The 19,141-nt window shown below is 42.3% G+C and overlaps 1 protein-coding gene across 3 annotated transcripts in view; it reads left to right on the forward strand.

Annotated features, from left to right (window-relative positions):
• TRRAP (transformation/transcription domain associated protein) overlaps positions 1–19,141 on the forward strand; it is a 252,953-nt gene that overhangs the window by 156,054 nt on the left and 77,758 nt on the right. For all 3 annotated transcript variants that reach the window (XM_077449049.1, XM_077449048.1, XM_077449050.1), the window contains 3 exons: positions 294–431; positions 4,588–4,700; positions 8,681–8,816. In XM_077449049.1, the coding sequence (XP_077305175.1) occupies positions 294–431; positions 4,588–4,700; positions 8,681–8,816 (387 nt within the window). The remainder of the gene's footprint in view (positions 1–293; positions 432–4,587; positions 4,701–8,680; positions 8,817–19,141) is intronic.

Raw genomic sequence — 19,141 nt, forward strand, 5'->3', positions numbered from 1 at the left:
TGGGAAGTTGAATTATGTCATATTTTTCAAGGTCTCCAGTGGTGCTGATTTTCCACTAGAATATTTGGTTGCACTCCGTTTTGGGGTATAAAACCCTGCATTGGTTACTTTAGCATCTTGCCTGGCTTGGAGGCTTTGTTTTTTAGAAGGCCTCCCATTTATGTCTCCAATAAACACCACTTCATCAAGTATTTCTGCCTAAATCCTTCACTGACTTATTAGATTACTATGACACGTTTCTATGAAACCTTTCTTACATATTTATGATAACTGCATATATCTGTTTCTTTTAGGAGATCCTGGACTCCCTTGCAGAGTTATATTCCCTCCTCCAAGAAGAAGACATGTGGGCTGGTTTGTGGCAGAAGCGCTGCAAGTTCCCAGAAACTGCCACAGCCATTGCTTATGAGCAGCATGGATTCTTTGAGCAGGTACGCTGTCATACCTTATGCTCTGCCTAACTCTTAGGAACATATTCATTTGCATTTTCAATGTCAGCCAGGTGATGGCTAGAAGCATTTTTTCTTCCATGTTCATTGAGGGTTAGGTTAGAGTGTTAATAGGACTTGTTTTGTATGTTCATTTTGAAAGTTGACCAAAGAGCATTTCCTGTATGGCCTTGTCTCTAGACATTTTACCTATACCCAGAGAAGCTTAAAGTGGGAGTCCGCCGGGACTCCGCGTTTTTTTTTTTTTTAAAAGCCAGCAGCTACAAATACTGCAGCTGCTGACTTAAAATAGTGACACTTACCTGTCCAGCGCGCCCGCGATGTCGGCATCCGAAGCCGATCTCTAGATCGTCTCTCTGGTCCTGCCGCCGCCATCTTGGGTATGGGAATCAGGAAATGGAGCCTTTCGGCTTCATTTCCCGGTTCCATACTGCGCATGCGCGAGTCGCGCTGCGCAATGAGGACGGTCCCCGCTGCCTCTGGGATCTGTGTGTTTCCCAGCAGGCAGCGGGGCACTTGCGGAAAGGGGCGGGCACTTGCGGAAAGGGGCGTAATCTACGCCCCTTTCCGCAGAGAGCTATCCCGGAAGTGGGTGCAGATACCTGTACTGTACAGGTATCTGCACCCCCCTCCCCCCTGAAAGGTGCCAATTGTGGCGCCGGAGGGGGGGAGGGTTCCGATGAGCGGAAGGTCCATTTTAGGGTGGACCTCCGCTTTAATAAATTATCCACAGGGTGGAGCTCAGGCATGTTTGGATACCATTCTAAACCCACCAGGAAGCTGTCATTGCGCACCACCAATCAAAAGTGGCAGATGTGTTCTTGGCTTTACATGCCCCTTGTATAGGTATGGCTATGGTGCAGGAAATGCCTTGGTCCACAGTGACAGCTTTCTGGCAGGGTTATCTCAGGCGGGGTTCAGACTAGTATCCAAACACGCCTGTGCTCATCCCTAATGACCAGCAATCAAGCAAGGAGCCATAGAGAATGTGTGACTCAGAAACTGGTCAGCATTGTATTTTAGAGTAGTATTACATTAACCTTTTCCTACCATATAAATATGGAAACTAATTCTGAAAGTGTGTATAGCAGGTATTTAACCTGGTTGTCCAATTCTTTGTTGGTAGGATAGCCCATAAGAGAGCAGTGAAAATAAATGGGTTGGTGGTCTCATGCTCGGCCTTAAAAAAAAAAAAAAAAAAAAAAAATTCTCAAAACACCACAAGAAACAGTCAGTGCTTGGCTAACTGCTCAAAATTACCACTTCAATACCAGGCACTTAAACACCTTCCTGCCCAGACCAATTTTGAGCTTTCAGCGCTGTCGCACTTTGAATGACAATTGCGCGGTCATGCTACACTGTACCCAAATGAAATTTTTATCATTTTTTTTCCCACAAATAGAGCTTTCTTTTGGTGGTATTTGATCACCTCTGCGGTTTTTATTTTTTGCTAAACAAATAAAAAAATACCGAAAATTTTGAAAAAAAACGTTTTTTTTTTTTTTGTTTCAGTTTCAAAACTTTGCAAATAAGTAAGTTTTCTCCTTCACTGATGGGCACTGATGGGGGTTACACTGATGGGCAATGATAAGGCGGCACTGATGGGCACCGATGAGGTGGCACCAATGAAGTGGCACTGATGAGGTGGCATTGATGGACACTGAGGCATGGGTTAGTCGGCACAGGTGGGCATGGGTTAGTCGGCACAGGTGGGCATGGGTTAGTCGGCACAGGTGGGCATGGGTTAGGCAGCACTGATGGGAACTGATAGGCAGCATTGTATTATAATATATTGTACTAATGGATGCCAATCAGTGCCAATCAATAATGCATGCCAATCAGTGATGCCCATTGTGGGCACTGATTGGCATCCATTGTGGGCACTGATTGGCATCCATTGTGGGCACTGATTGGCATCCATTGTGGGCACTGATTGGCATCCCTGGTGGTCTAGGGTGGCATACCTTGTCCTGGGCATCCCTGGTGGTCTGGTGGCGTCCCTGGTGGTTCAGTGTGGGCATTCTCGGGGGGGCTGTGCTGATAATCGATCAGCACAGACCCCCCCTGTCAGAGGAGCAGCCGATCGGCTCTCCTCTACTCGCGTCTGACAGACGCGAGTGAGGAAAAGCCGATCACCGGCTTTTCCTATTTACACTGTGATCAGCCGTGATTGGACACGGCTGATCACGTGGTAAAGAGTCTCCATCAGACTCTTTACTGAGATTGTAGTTGCCGGGTGTCAGAGTGACACCCCGCAACAAAGATCGCCGCGATGCGCGCCCCCGGGGGCGCGCAGCGGCTCATAATCCTGATCACGTCATATGACGTCCGATCAGGATTATGCAACCACTTTGCCACCGTCTATTTGTTATAGGACGGGCGGCAAGTGGTTAAACATTATTTCAGACATCCCTTCAGCACCCTCCTTTTGAAGCTCATGTTTAAAAGATCCTAAAGGAGACCCGCCAAGCTAAGTCTCTATTTCCCTACTGCCATAAGCAATACTATTAAACAGAGGTCCCCACTGTCAATTAATGCACTGTGTTGTGCAGGCTTGACACTGGCTAGGTCAATGGGCAGTGACATCCTATGGTAAGTATCTTTGTTGTGACAAGTAAGATACCCCAGGGAACATGCTGCAAAATACTGAAGGTTCGGTAAGTTTAAGAGCCAGATGAGTTTCACGCTCTGTATGATTCTGTTTGTCAGAAAATTTTAAAGTGCATTCATCACAATTCAGAATACCTGTTTCAGAAGCATCAGATCAGCCTTTCTCAACTATTTCAACACAGAGGAGCCCTTGAAATAGTTCTGCAGTCTCGGGGGAACCCCTGCTAAAAATTCGAAATCTACAACTCATGATACATTAGTGGGATGGTCAGTGGGAAGAATGGTCCTTACACTTGTGGTCATTGGAAAGAATTACCTCCTTACAGATAGCTGAAAAGAACAATGGTCTTGGTGGGAACTTATCCGAGGGGCAGAAATGGCCCAATGCTGACAGAACCCCTAGCAACCTCTGGAGGAACCCTAGGGTTCCACAGAACCCTGGTTGAGAATCACTGCATTAGATGGAAGGCAATGTTCCCTGACTCTGGGACCTTGGCATCATTCTCATTGAGGTTGGGTAATTTCAACTTTACATCTTGGGACTAATTTGTTTTGCCATTGTCATTTGGCCTTTTATAATCGTTTTATATATTTTTATAAAACGGACCGTAAAAGTTCAGCTTTATTGCCTCAAAACTAGAATGACTCCCGCGATGGTGGCAATTTTCATCAGATATTTTTTCTGGCAATTATCTTTAGGTACTGATAGTTAAAGGACCTGTCATAAAATAAGCATACATGCACCATTGCTGAGGCATCATTTTGTAAATGCTGTTTGGCTGGCCTTTATGCTGACCTTAATCTAAGTACTGTCTCTTCTGAATTTCCTCATCTGCATATCTGTTCCAATGACCCAGAAAATGCTAAAGTCTTTAGGGGTCAGCAATAGTTCTCCCATATTACCCTTATAATAAGGTCACTTTGTTACTTCTAGGGGTGTACTTCACATTTTGACTATTTTATTGTACTTTATTATGAAATATCTTTAGTCTTTGAACAATCAATCTTCTTTTTTTTCATTTTATTTTTTTTTTATTTTGCATAACCTCCGACTCAGAGGCTATTTTTCCATGAAGCATCTCCTAGTGTGCCCATATCTGAATTAAGACCATTGTTTGTTTTTTCTCATGACCTCTGCCCTCATTTCCTAGGCATGGATAGGGTCAACGTCTTTATTTTTTAAAATGTTTTCATTTCAGACCATTGTTTAATTTCAAGTGTATTTGATTGTGTAACCTTAGTGATTCAGGAACATATTGCCACGTGCATTTTTATTTTATTTTTTTTGTCTTTGAGGGGACTGATTTTTTTCTTTCTCCTTCTTTTTTTTATTTATTTATTTTTTAAACATCATGTAGGGCCACCGACAGCTCAGAGATATTTTGAGCAAGGCCTTGGTCTCATCCAGTCTGTACTTCACGTGTTGGTGGATGTGTGCACATATTGATCTGTCTTCAGGCTCAAAATGCGTACATACAGATCCTGTAGATGAAAAGCTATTGATTTATTTGAGCTTTTGTACTTTCAGGCCCAAGAAACCTATGAGAAAGCAATGGAAAAAGCCAAAAAAGAACATGAAAGGAGCAATGCATCTCCAGCTGTTTTTCCAGAATATCAGTTGTGGGAGGACCACTGGATCCGGTAAGTGTGAATTCTGTCTGTTCTTTTCTTCACCTTTCTGATAACTTTGTTATTGTTGGCGCTTATTTTTTTTAGGTGAAAAACAAAAAATAAGTAATCGAAGAGGCAATAGCTACAAAAAAAAAAAAAGTTTTATTCTTTTTAGAATCTGACTTTTCTCTGTAAAGTGTACATGTCACCTGTACAGAGAGGTTTCTGGCAGCAAAACCAGTAGCCTGTAGATATTTATTCGTTTTTATTTCTGGACTTTTGGTTCAGCCTGTATAATTGTTTTCTCCACTGTTGTAAAGTAGCAAGTTCTCTGCATTGTAGGAAAAGAGCCCCATTCAATACACACCATCTTCTAATTATTCCTTACCTGCAGCCATCCTGTAAAGTTATTGAAGTCCAATCTAGTGCAAATTAATTCCTTCCTTGCAGTAGCCTAATGGAAATGGGTGTTCCATCAGCCTTCAATGTATTCTCTCTGTGAATGGGTTTCTGCTCAATCCAGCATTACCACTTGTTTGCCTTTACAACTGTGGTAGAGGATTTACTTTGTGGGCTCCTTTAGGACAGGGAATAATAAATACTACTTCTCCCCGCACTCATTAACACAATAAAAAAGTGGCTGAGTGGTGCCATGCCCAGCCAGGTCATTTATTCAGAGTGACACTAGTTTCAAACTGATGACAATAGAAGTCTGAAAAAAACATGCTCAATGAGTGCCTGTGGCGTAAGACTAAAGCCCCATACACACTCAGGTTTTCTGCTGATTTTTTGTTTTCCATCAGATTTACCAAAACCATATAATATGTGGTCAAACCTTAGGAGTTTCAATTTGCATGCAATCAGGCAGGCCCTTGCACTACATGGGTTTTGATAAATCTGAAGGAAAAAATCAGCAGAAAATTTGATAGTGTGTACGGGGCTTAAGTCTCTAAAAGATTTCAACCGATCTAAATCTGCCCTCCAAAAATACAGCCTCCTCACCTCCAAGCAGACCTATTTTATCACTCTCATTAACAACTTATCCTGTCCCCGTCAACTCTTCTCTACCTTCAACTCTCTACTTCGTCCTCCACTCTCTAATTCACTCACTGCCCAGGATATCGCCAATCACTTCAAACAGACGTTTAAGTCAACTGTGAGGAGATTTCTGCTGTTCAGATACCCTCCATGCTTTACAATTCATGCCCACAGGTTCAATCATTACTTCCCTCTTTCAACCCCACCACTATAAACGAGGTGTCTAAACTAATTGCTAACGTTCAGCTTAACACCTGCCCTCTGGATCCTGTTCCCTCGCAATTGCTACATTCACCCTCTGGCTCTAATCTACACTCTCTAACCAGGAACTTTGGATGGAGCCTTGAGGAACCTGGCGTCCCCCCAAAGGCTCCAGCTCCCTGCTGCCCACGGCTCCCCCAGCTCACCATCCAAGGGTCACATCAGTGGTTCCTTTGCTAGACTTGGCAAGCCCGCATCCACTGAGCACTATGTGAGTGCAATTGATTTCTGTCACTTTATTTTATCTTAAATAAATGCTGTACTAGGATTTGCCTGGCGCTTCTTTCCCCTCTCTTGAATTTATCTTCCACAGTTCCTGGGTCCCCAGCCCTTACCTGAAGCAGCCTCACCACCCACTGCAGCATTTATAACGGACTTTTTTTTTAAGAGGTACACTCTCCACCCTGCCCATTCTTGCATAATCAATGCTTGAAATTTGTCAGAATTTTTATTTTTTTTCTTCATCTGCCTCTTGAGGATTGATCACAAGTTCTCAATGGGATTAAGGTCTGGGGAGTCTCCAGGCCATGGAACCAAAATCTTGATATTTTGTTCCCCAAGCCACTTTGTTGTCACTTTTAGTTTATGGCAAGGTGCTCCGTCATGCTAAAAAAGCAATGTTCCTCATACACACTCAGGTTTTCTGCTGATTTTTTTTTTCCATCAGATTTACCAAAACCATATAATATGTGGTCAAACCTTAGGAGTTTCAATTTGCATGCAATCAGGCAGGCCCTTGCACTTTTTGGATGGTTAGGAGACGTTACTCTCGGAGGTTGTTTTTTGTACCATTCTTTATTCATGGTTGCGTTTATAGGAAAAATTGTAAGTGAGCCCACTCCCTTGGCTGAGGAGCAACCTGACACATGAATGGTCTCAGGATGCTTTTCTGTTGTCCCCAGACAAGGTTTTTTTTTTCCGGATGGCCCAAACAATCGGAAAGGGGGTTCATCAGAGAAAAGGACTTTACCCCAGTCCTCAGCAGTCCCATCCCTGTACCTTTTGCAGAATATCAGTCTGTCCCTGATGTTTTTCCTAGAGAGAAGTGGCTTCTTTGCTGCCCTTCTTGACCACCAGGCCATCCTCCAAAAATCTTCGCCTCACTGTCTGTGCAGATACTTACACCTGCCTGCTGCCTTTCCTGAGTTACCTCTGCACTGGTGGTGCCCCAATCCCGCAGCTAAACTGAGACAGTCCTGGCGCTGGTTGAACTTGGGCGTCCTGAAGCTTTCTTCACAACAATTTAACCTCTCTCCTTGAAGTTCTTGATGATCTGATAAATGGTTGATTTAGGTGCAGTCTTGGTAGCAGCCTTATCCTTGCCTGTAGATCCCTTTTTGGGCAAAGCAATAATGACTACGTGTTTCCTTGCAGGTAACCTTGGTTAACAGAGAATGAACAATGATTTCAAGCACCACCCTCCTTTTTTAAAGCTTCCAGTCTGTTCTAACTCAAGCAGCATTAGAGTGATTTCTAGCCTTGTACTAGTCAACACTGACACCTGTGTTAACAAGAGAATCACTGACATGTCAGCTGGTCCTTTTGTGGCAGGGCTGGAATGGAGTGGAAATGTTTTTTTCTTTTTCTTTTCGGGATTAAGTTAATTTTCATGGTAAAGAGGGACTTTGCAATTCATCTTATCGCTATTCCTAACATTCTAGAGTATATGCAAATTGCCATCATAAAAACTAAGGAAGCAGACTTTGTGAAAATGAATATTTGTATTAGTCTCAACTTTTTGTCAGGGTTGTATACTTGGCTCACAGCATGGGGAGACCTCTAAATGTCCCTAAAGTGGAAGTAAACTCCCCTATCGTTTTCAGCCAAGGAAGCTGCCATCTTTGCCTCTGTTTAATCTTCAACTGCTATGGTGCTGCACATGTGATTCGTTATGACACCAGCCATTGGATGGTTTGATAGTTTGGCTGAGAGCACAGCCAATGTGCAGTTAGCATTTCCAGCATGCCTTTTTTTTTAACTGTTTAAATCAATGGGTTTACTTCCACTTTAAATGGCTAACGTGTTTCGAGGGTCAGGCCCTCTTCAGAGCTCTGCCCCTTGAAACGCATTAGCCATTTATGGACGTTCAGAGTTTGTGAGTACAGACTTGTGTTTTTTTTATTTTTAACTTTAAGTAAAAATTGAGACTGCATAGCTTAGCCTTGCCTTTTTTTTTTCTTGCTTTGATTGGCGCTGATCACAGGACCTTCCCACCAGGTTTGAGTATCGGCCTCAATTACTGTGCACTGTAAGAAGGCAGATAAAACGTGTAAAAATTAGCCTAAAGCTCCACTTACTGGATGGGTTTAAAACTGCCTAATCTTATGCAATATTTCACTAAGTGAACTTAAACCAAAATGTAGCCTCATTATTTTTTTTACCAAAATGACTATATATATATATATATATATATATATATATATATATATAATGTGTGTGTATATAACTCTAAATGTTCCTTTTTAACATTGCTTTTGAGACATAAATTTATGTTCAAACTTTCATTCTGAACTGTATAATTTCAGTGTAGGTTTGGTTGTGATTTGGTGGCTGTAGAACTATGAAAACCATTATTAAGACACGCTGAAAAATATATTCCTCTGTTTTCAGCAATATAGCAATGTATGTGCGGTGTTGTAATTACGCTGTGGGTGATTTTCTTGTTGTGCTCACATGGAAGCATCCGTTCCAATCTCATGCCGTTTTTCTAGATGCTCTAAAGAGCTGAACCAGTGGGAGTCCTTGACAGACTACGGACAATCAAAAGGCCACATCAATCCCTACCTTGTGCTGGAGTGTTCTTGGCGAGTGTCTAATTGGACTGCCATGAAAGAAGCCCTTGTACAGGTCAGACCCCTCTTTTATTTCTGCGAGTTATTTTCATAATACTTTCCCTCCTCCTTACTTACAATGTTTGCACAAAGTCAGCATTACAGCTCATTTCACTGAGGCAATAAATGACTCTTTAGGGAATCTGTTTGATTTAGAACACAGCTGCATTTTCTGGCAACTAAAGCATATTGCAAATAAATGTTTTTTTCTTTTTTTGAGAATTAATACTGTCATATTTGCTCTAAAAGCGGGATTGCTAACCTTTTTTCATCAGGGAACATAATTTCTATATTTTTTTTTTCTCTTACTTAAAGTGGTGTTCCACCCAAAACAACAAAATGTCATTAATGTACTGGGGGGGATTTGGATTTTTATTTTATTTTTTTGTAACTTACCTTTTTTCCCCTGTTGCTATGTTGTCCCTTGAAATCTGCCTCCTCCAGTGCCTGGGCTCCTGACGTCACTTCCCTTGGCACAGGAAGGGAGATCGCCTCTTTCTCTTGTCAATCATCTGTGACACATGACAGGTCCCAGATGACTGCGCGGCCAGTCACAGCATGTGGTGCGGCTTGCGCATGCACAGTGGGTGCCCGGCTGTGAAGCCACAGCCGGGCACCCACAGTTAAAATGCCGGCCCTGCAGAACGGAGGGTGAGACTAGCGGGGCTTTGATTCCCCCGCATCGCTGGACCCTGGGACATGTAAGCGTCCGATTATTAAAAGTCAGTAGCTGCAGTATTTGTAACTGCTAACTTTTTTATTTTTATTTTTTTTATTTGGAACACTGCTTTAATGATTTATTTACAAGCTATACACATAGATCAGTAAAATATTCTTTATTGCTAATGCATATTTTTCCATGTGTTTTACTGCAAGAAAAAGCCCATTAACAATTAAACACGTGAACGTCAGTGGTGCTGTTCACACTTTATCTTTTGAACTGTGGAGTCATTTGTTGTTTTAAAAGGCCTTTTAAGTGGATATTTTTCAGTGGTCCTCTGATAAAGTGGAAATATGATTTGTGTTTAAAGGTCAACTCCAGCTTAAAGTGTTACCAAACCCGGGACTATATCTGGTCTCCCACAATACACGGAACATGGGAATTAATTAAGTTAATATAAACTGCTAAATACCTTTTCTCATTAGCAGTCTTCCGACTTCTTCTTCTATCAGTGTCCAGCCGAGCACTGGTTAACCCTTTCATGACGAAGCCTTTTTTTGACATTATTAAAATACATAGTTTTTGCTAGAAAATTACGTGGAACCCCCAAACATTATATATATATATATATATATATATATATATATATATATATATATATATATATATATATAAATTTTTTAGCTGAGACTCTAGAGAATAAAATGGCGATTGTTGCAAATTTTTATATCACACGGTATTTGCGCAGGGGGGTTTTTAAATGCAACTTTTTGGGAAAAGTGACACTTTCATGAATTTTTAAAAAAGCGAAACCGTAAAATTAGCCCAATTTTTTTGCATAATGTGAAAGATAATGTTACGCCGAGTAAATAGATACCAAACATGTCACGCTTTATAATTGCACGCACTCGCGGAATGACAAACCACAGTACCTAAAAATCTCAATAGGCGACGCTTTCAATTTTTTTTCCGGTTACCAGTTTAGAGTTAGAGGAGATCTAGTACTAGAATTATTGCTCTCGTTCTGATAATCGCGGCGATACCTCACATGTGTGATTTCAACACCGTTTACATATGTGGGCGCGACTTCCGTATGAGTTTTCTTTGCTGCACGAGCTCGCGGGGACGGGGGCGCTTTAAAAATGTATTTAAACATCCCTTGTGACAGAAATAGGTGGTGACAGGTACTCTTTATGGAGGGATCCCCTCCTTTACACTTCAAAGTATTCAGATCGCTGTTTTTGGCGATTTCTGAATACTGTATATATTTTTAAATCCGGCGCCATTGGCAGCAGAGTAAACCGGAAGTGACGTCATGACGACGCTTCAGTTTTTACAATTAGGGCTTCATTCCAGTCCCTCCCTAGCCGCCAGAAGCTGCAGATTGTGAGCACCGGTAAGTGCCCCCTCCCGCACCTCCGGCATAACAGCCGAGTGGCTCTTAGCCGCCATCGGTTGTTATGGCTGGAAAGCCAATCGTACTATCAGGAGATGCATTGGGGACTGTGAAAGAAGGGGGAGATCAGAGAAGACCAGATCGAACAGACTTTTTACACAATTATGTATAACAAGCATGCTTTACTGCATATACAGACTGATTTTACTGTTGTAGGTGTAGTAACACTAACAACAAGTTTTTTTTAAATGTATTTATTTTTTTATAAAGTAAAATAACAAACATGTCATACTCACCTGCTCTGTGCAATGGTATTGCACAGCGTGGCCCCGATCCTCCTTTTCTCGGGTCCCCTGCCAGCGATTTTGGCTTTTCCGTCTCTTCTTCATGTGTCCCTATAGCAAGCCATTTGCTATGGTGTCCTTCGTGCTACTAGGAGTGACGAAATGATAATGGCTATCTAAAAGTGATATAAAAATGAGTGTTCACATACAAAATGATAGAAAAAGAGGGGGGGGGGGGGGTGATTTCATGCAATAAAAATCGCAAGGTCTAAGACCCCTTTCACACCAGGGTGTTTTGCAGGCGCTATAGCGTTAGAAATAGCGCCTGCAATCCGCCCCAAAAAAAGCTGCACCGTTATCTGTAGTGTGAAAGCCCGAGGACTTTCACACTACAGTGGTGCGCTGGCAGGACGTCAGGGAAAAGTCCTGCCAGCAGCTTCTTTGGAGCGGTGAAGGAGCGGTGTGTTTACCGCTCCTCCACCGCTGCTCCCCATTGAAATGAGGCAGCGCTGTAATAAATGGGGCAGCGCTGTAATACCGCCGGCAAAACGCCGCTATTGCGGCGTATTGCTGGCGGTTTTAACCCTTTCTTGGCCACTAGGGGGGGGTAAAAGCACCCCACCAGCGGCCGAAATGCGCTGCAAATCCGGCGGTAAAACGCCGCTAAAAATAGCGGCGTTTTACCGCCGACGCTATGGGCGATGTGGTGTGAAAGGGGGCTTGGTGAAACAAACAAAATGTTCTTAATTTCAATATAATGACTGAAAAGTGGAAGGGAAAAGACTAATGTCCTTTAAGTGGTGTTGCCACCAATAAAAAAATAAATAAATTGCTTAAAATTCTTAAAAAAAAAGATAATTGTAAAAAAAAAATGTTTTACTCGCCTTCTCAATGCCCGTTGCTAGGGAGTCCCTCGTAGTCTGCCTCCTTCATTGCCCAGGCTGGTGACATCACTTCCCCTCGGCGCCGGACAGTCATCTGGGACCTGTCACGTGTCCCAGATGACTGTGCGGTGTATCGCCGCGCCGCTCGTGCATGCGCAGTGGGTGCCCACAGTAAGAATGCCGGCTCCACGAGGGGGGGCTTCGTTATCGTAAATCGGACCCTGGGACAGGTAAGTGTCCGATTTATTAAAAGTCAGCAGCTGCAGTATTTGTAGCTGCTGACTTTTAAAATTTCTTTTTTTTTTTTTTAGGGGGCACCCCACTTTAACCACTTCCCGACCAGCGCACGACGATGTACGTCGACAGAATGGCACGGGCAGGCATATTGGCGTACATGTACGTCCAATCTTCAATGCCGCCCTGCCATCGGGAGCACGCCGGCTCCAGCGCTGGTCGGGACCCCCGTGAGTCCGATCGCGGGACCCGCGGACTCGATCGCCGCGGGCATACCCGCGATCGTCTCACGGGACGGCTGAAGGGAGGAAATGCCGTGTAAACAGCATTTCTCCATTCTGCCTAGCAACTAGTGACGCTGATCTCTGCTCCATGTGATTGGAGCAGAGATCAGTGTTCACTAAATGAAAGCCCAACCCCCCCACAGTTAGTAACACACCCCTAGGAACACTTAACCCCTACACTGCCACCCACTGGTTAACCCTTTCACTGCCAGTGTCATTTACACAGGAATCGCTGCATTTATATAGCAGTGATTACTGTATAAATGACAATGGTCCCAAAAATGTGTCAAAAATGTCCGATGGGTCCCCCACAATGTTGCAGTCACAATAAAAATCGCTGATCGCCGCCATTACTAGTAAAAAAAAAAAAAAAAAAAAAAAAAAATTATTAATAAAAATGCTATAAAACTATCCCTATTTTGTAAACGCTATAACTTTTGCGCAAACCAATCAATAATCGCTTATTGCGATTTTATTTTTTTTTTACCAAAAATATGTAGAATACGTATTGGCCTAAACTGAGGGAAAAAAATTTTTTTTTTATATATTTTTGGGGGATATTTATTATAACAAAAAGTAAAAAATAATGCGTTTTTTTCAAAATTGTCGCTCTATTTTTGTTTATAGCGCAAAAAATAAAAACCGCAGGGGTGATCAAATACCACCAAAAGAAAGCGCTATTTGTGGGAAAAAAAGGATGTCAATTTTGTTTGGGAGCCACGTCGCACGACCGTGCAATTGTCAGTTAAAGCGACGCAGTGCCGAATCGCAAAAAGTGGTCTGGTCTTTGACCAGCAAAATGGTCCGGTCTGAAAGTGATTAATGACTACAAATAATAAAAATGCATAAAAGTCAGGTAATGAAAGTCGAAAAATTAAGATATGATGGATTTAGGTCTACAAAAAATAGCCGCGCTCCTTAGAAACACAGCAGGATTTAGCCCCGCCCCCACTTTCTCCTCACTGCATTTGATTGACATTGCTATTGGCTCCTGCTGCTTTTTGAGTCCCTGTATGAAGAGGAAGAGAGGGGAAAAGAGATGCAGACATCACAGCGCTGGATCTCTTCTCCCTTCTCTTCCCGTTTCCACATTGTAGGGGGAGGAAAGAGCCATAAAATGTTTTATGTTAATGCAAGGAATGTATTAAGGTAAGAAACATTTTTAACTTTGGCATCAATTTAAATTGATGATAAAAAAAAGCAGCCCAAACTGCAAATCTCACCTTCTCCATGGCACTTTGCAATCTCACAGCTCTGCTATCCTGTACATCCTTTTTTCCAGGCTAGATGACAGCCGGTGTCAATAAATCCACTTCCTGTGAGCCCTGCTCTCTGGGGGTGGATCGTCAAGTCACCTCCAGTGGACAGTGCTGACATTAATATGTTGTGCCATTCTCCTTGACATTTAGAACCTCAGGTGCCAAAAGCAAGCAAGCGGTTGACCTTATCCAGTGTACACCTCAAGGAGTAAAGTGTGAACCCATAATAAGAGAATTCTTACTACTTCAGTTTAGATTTTTTTTCGCTGCTAGGGCAAGGAGCTTTGCACTTGGCTTTATTTTTTATTTTTTTTTTATCATTTGTTCTTTTTTTTTTTTTAACTGCATTATAATGAAGTCCTTTGAAGTGTTGGTATGCGTGAAACCCGTTACAGATTCTACCCACTTGCTGTAACCTGTTTTTATGAAATAAGGGAATTGCGTTGGTTTTTGGAGTGCCTGGTGTTTAATCGATGTATGCCTTGGTGGCGAGCTGGATTGCACTCAAGGACTGTTTGTTGGGCAAGCATGAACTGGCCTGGAGGAGTAACGTTCATTTGTTCTTACTAAGCAGCAATGCATTTTATATTTAGCTTTATTTAATATCTAGCAGCGTCTTCCAGCATTAGAAAAACATCACGTGGAAAATTCAATCATTGTTCTTAACACCTAACACAGTGCTATGTGCAGCTCAATCTGAAAAGGTCAAACCGTGTTATTCTTGTGTTTTACATCATTCAGATCCTGGTAAATATGACTTGTGGATTCTGCCATTCTGTATAGTATCAAAGCATATTCAGGGTCCTTTTTTTTATTTTTTTTTATAGGAAACAGCAAAGGCTTAATGGTAGTGTTCACCATATAGAAGGCTAACATTGTTCCCAGCAACAGCAGGCTGTCTAAAGAAAGACAGCAGTTAGAATTGATGTGCATTAGCAAGCTTCATGTCTAGAAAAACTGAGATTTGAATATACATAAATAGTCATTTTTACTTTCTCTACTTTTGTTTTTTTTCTTGTGTAAAATTGTTGAGCTGCAACATATAAAGAGTTATTTCATCCAAAGTGAAAATTTTAGTTTTTGATGGGCACTGGCTGGTTCATTCACTCGCCAGACGTGGGTTCCCCCGCCTGGTGCTGTTATGAATAGACCTCTGTGTCAGTCTCTCTATTTATTTCAGCTATTTTTTTTATTTCTTAAGCAGTGAATTGCCTTTAAAGCAAGAGCTTGCTGAGCTCTGTAGCTGCAAGGGAATATGGAGCAATTAATTCTCAAAATTCTCAGCACTGAAGTCATCCAACTTCTTCTCTCAGCAGCTCAGCTCACCCTGCTCCTTCCAGCAGTGACACAGCAGCTGTCAGCCTTATAATTACATTTAAAGTGGAGTTCCAGGCTTATTAAAAGTCAGCTGTTACAAAAAGTGTAGTTGCTGACTTCTAATAAACACTTACCTGTTCTGCGGTCCAGCGTTGTGGCCGAACGGGGTGTCGCTCCTCTCCACCGGCGCCTCCATTGCCACTCTGGGCACCCGGCTGTGGCGGCTTTCGACTTCACGACCGGGCACGCACGAGTCGCGCTGCGCTCCCTGAGTGGATAGGCGATCTCCTGGGACCTGTCGCGTGTCCTACGAGATTGCCTAAAAGGAGGGGCGCCTAAGGCGAAAGGAGGAGTTGCCTTGGCGGTCCCTGGGCGGAAGGAGGAAGTGGGACAGGAAGTCCCCCCCCCCCCCCAAAAAAAATGACAAGCCAAATGTGGGGCAAGGATTGTTTAAAGCGGAAGTTCCATTTTTGGGTGGAACTCCACTTTAAGCACCGAACAGGAGCTCTAGTTAGAGGAGCAGGATGAGCGGAACTCCTGAGAGAATACGTTTAATTACTTCAGTGCTTCTGTTGTGAATTTTACATATTTCTTTTTATGTTCTACAGTAGGAGGTATGGGAGACTCATGATATTACAAAGAAAAGCAGGAATTGGTGGGAAAAGACTTTAAAGTGAACTTTTGGCCAGGCTATGGACATTCAAATCTTTTTATATTCTTAAGCAGTAAATTGGCTTTAAAGCAAAAACTCACTGACATCTGTAGCTACAGGGAATATGGAGCAATTCATTTTCAAAATTCTCAGACGCACTGAAGTCATCCAAATTGCTCTCAGCAGCTCCGCTCACTGTTCTCCTTCTAGCAGTGATTCGGCAGCTTTTCAGGCTTCTAATTTTAATTCAAGATTAGAAAAGGGACCTCCTAGTTAGAGGAACAGAATGAGATGAGCTCCTAAAAGAACAACTTAAACTACTTCAGTGCTTCTGCTTTGAAATTGCTCCACAGTGGCTGCAGTGAGTGCTTGTTTAAAAGCTCTCACTAATAACTCGTTAGGAATATGCAAATACTGGATTGTCCATACTGTGAACACAGGTTCTCTTAAAGAGGAAGTAAACACTGGTGGGTTTTACTTCCTCTTTATTTCCCTGCAAGGAATGCTGACTTTGCATCACATTTGGACCAAACTCACGTAGGACCCTTTTTTTTTTTGGTCCGCACCAGACTCCGATCGCATGCGATCCGATTCCTGTCCGAATTGACAGTTTGCACAGTGATATGCAAACTGATTTGAGGGTGTCATTAACTTTCTATTGACACTCCTAGCAGTTCACATATGGTAATGTGAACTGCCTGCGATTCAGGAGCGGTGCGTGAACCAAGCCTCAGAATCTTGGTAAAACAAAGCTACTATAAGAATAGCAAATAAATGAATAAATCAACTGGTGCAGCTTATGTAGTTATATTTACTTTAAGGTCATCAGAGGGCTAAGGACACTACGTCTGGGAGGAAAAGATTTAATCTACAAATATGGAAAGGCTTCTTCACTGTAAGAGCTGCGAAAATGTGGAATAGACTACCTCAAGAGCTGGTTCTGGCCAACTCAGTAGATTGTTTTAAGAAAGACCTGGATTCTTTCCTATATGCACATAATTTAACTGGATATTATTATTTATAGGTGAAGTTGATCCAGGAAGTATCCAATTGCCTCTTGGGGGATCAGAAAATATTTTTTTTCCCCCACAGGAGCAAATTGAGTAACACAATATTGGAGTATTTTTTTTTTTGCCTTCCTCTGAATCAACTTTAGGTATTGAATGGTGTATATGGAGGTTTTCTATTTCAGTGTGTTGGTTTCCTTCCTTTTTTTTTTTTTGTTGGTTGAACTGGATGGACTTGTGTCTTTTTTTTTATTTTTTTTCCAAGCAGATTAACTAATGTAGGTAGTGAAAAATTTCAGTGGTCCTCAAAAGTTGAAATCTGAGTGTGTTGTCTTTATGCTTCTTTACTCAATACAGGCAGATCAGGGCTGGTGGAAGGGACCAGCATGGTCCAGTACATGGCTTCCTCAAAACAAGAGGCTGTGGTAATGTCCTTGTGTGATTCCATTGAATGAACGGGGTGGGGACCAGGAGAATAAGTCTGGGGAGAAAAGTGCTGGATGACGCCTAATGTCTTCCAGACAGAAAATAGGCTGGGTTCCATATGAATTATTGTAGCCTATAATTCACACTGTGAGGAGCATAAAATATGCAGTAAAATCGGATAAAGTAGGACAGGAACTTTTATAGTTGTACAAGATGGAAGATAAGCTTGGGGCTGAGCTTTAGATGTTTCCCCTATAGAGAAGAAAGGGAGTCAGTCCTATTTCTTGCATGTTTCAGCAACTTGCAACCTTAAAGTGGTTGTACACCCTATACAACCACTTTTACCACCATGGTTTAGAAGATATTTACTAAAAAGCCGAGCGCTGATGTCATTGGTGCAGGCGTCCTTTAGAAAGGGCACGTTGTTTCTAATGGGGGTCATGCCATGACTGGCGGCTCCCACGCGCATGCACCGGATTGACGTTATGCGACTCTGGCCAGTCACAGAGCTGGAGTTCACGGCCCCAGAAGGAAGATGGGGTGAAGATGGACGCTCCCTGCTCGTGGGGATGGAGACATCGCAGGCTTTGGTTTCAGGTGACACATGATGGGCTGCTATGCATGGCTGAGTTTGCATCGCACAGACATTGCATGTGATTTGCAGTGCGGTGCAAATCACATCCGATGTTGGACAGCACACCAGAGTGAACTGCGCCTGAACAAGCGGGTAGAAAGTTTAGTCGCTGCCAGTGTATACACTTTGGCTATTTGAGATATATGAAGCAAAGCAGATAATGAGAGGCAGGAAAATGTGAAAAAGAACCTACAGTGAATCACTACCTGCTGCTAGCTGAAAGCGGGCATATAAAACATTTATGTGCAAAATTTGTGTGTGTGTGTGTGCGCGTGTGTGTGTATATATTATAATTAGAGCTGCACAATTAATCGTCGAGAATCATTATCGAGCCACAGCTCTCAAAAGAAAGGAAGAGAAAAACTGGGCAGTCTGAGAAGAATCAAAACATTCTTTATCAGTTGAACTTAAGTATAGCCATTGTAACAATCTGTCAATGGAATAGACTTGTCTGTAAGTGAAAAAAAAGTTTAAACCACTTAAAGCGGAGTTCCACCCTAAAGTGGAACTTCCGCTCATCGGAACCCTCCCCCCCTCCGGTGCCGCTATTTGCGCCTTTCCGGGGGTGGGGGAGGGGGGTACAGATACCTTTTATAATGCAGGTATCTGCACCCACTTCCGGGCATAGATATCCACACAATCTACGGGTATTTATGCCAATTCCTGCGGAGCCCCCACTGTCTGCTGGGAAACACATGGATCCCAGAGACAGCAGGGACCGTCCTTATTGTGCAGCGTGACTTGCGCATGCGCAGTAGGAAACCGGGAAGTGAAGCCGCAAGGCTTCATTTCCTGATTCCCATACCCAAGGTGGCGGCGGCGGCACCCAAGAGCCGAGCGACAGATCGGCTTCGGCATCGCTGGCGCGCTGGATGGGTAAGTGTCCATATTTTAAAAGTCAGCAGCTGCAGTATTTGTAGCTGCTGACTTAAAAAAAAAAAAAAAAAGTACGGCGGAACTTCCGCTTTAAACACTAAACCTTTGTTGGTTTCAATTTAAAATCTTTTTTTTTTCTAGAAAATTACTTAGAACCCCCAAACTTTACTAAAAAAAAATAAAAAATTATATATATATATATATATATATATATATATATATATATATATATATATATATATATATATATATATATATATATATATATATATATATATATATATAATCACAGTATATTACACACAGACCCTTTCAAAATGAAGTTGTGTATATTTTGATGTCAGTATAGTGGCATACTGTATAACAAGTCTAGCTTCAACAGCACTGATAGAAACTTTAAGAACTAGTTGTAAATGTCTTTGGGAAT

This window comes from Lithobates pipiens, unplaced genomic scaffold, assembly GCF_037356315.1.
Source record: "Lithobates pipiens isolate NorthernLeopardFrog02 unplaced genomic scaffold, aLitPip1_a1.2 Scaffold_22, whole genome shotgun sequence".
Lineage (NCBI taxonomy): Eukaryota > Metazoa > Chordata > Amphibia > Anura > Ranidae > Lithobates > Lithobates pipiens.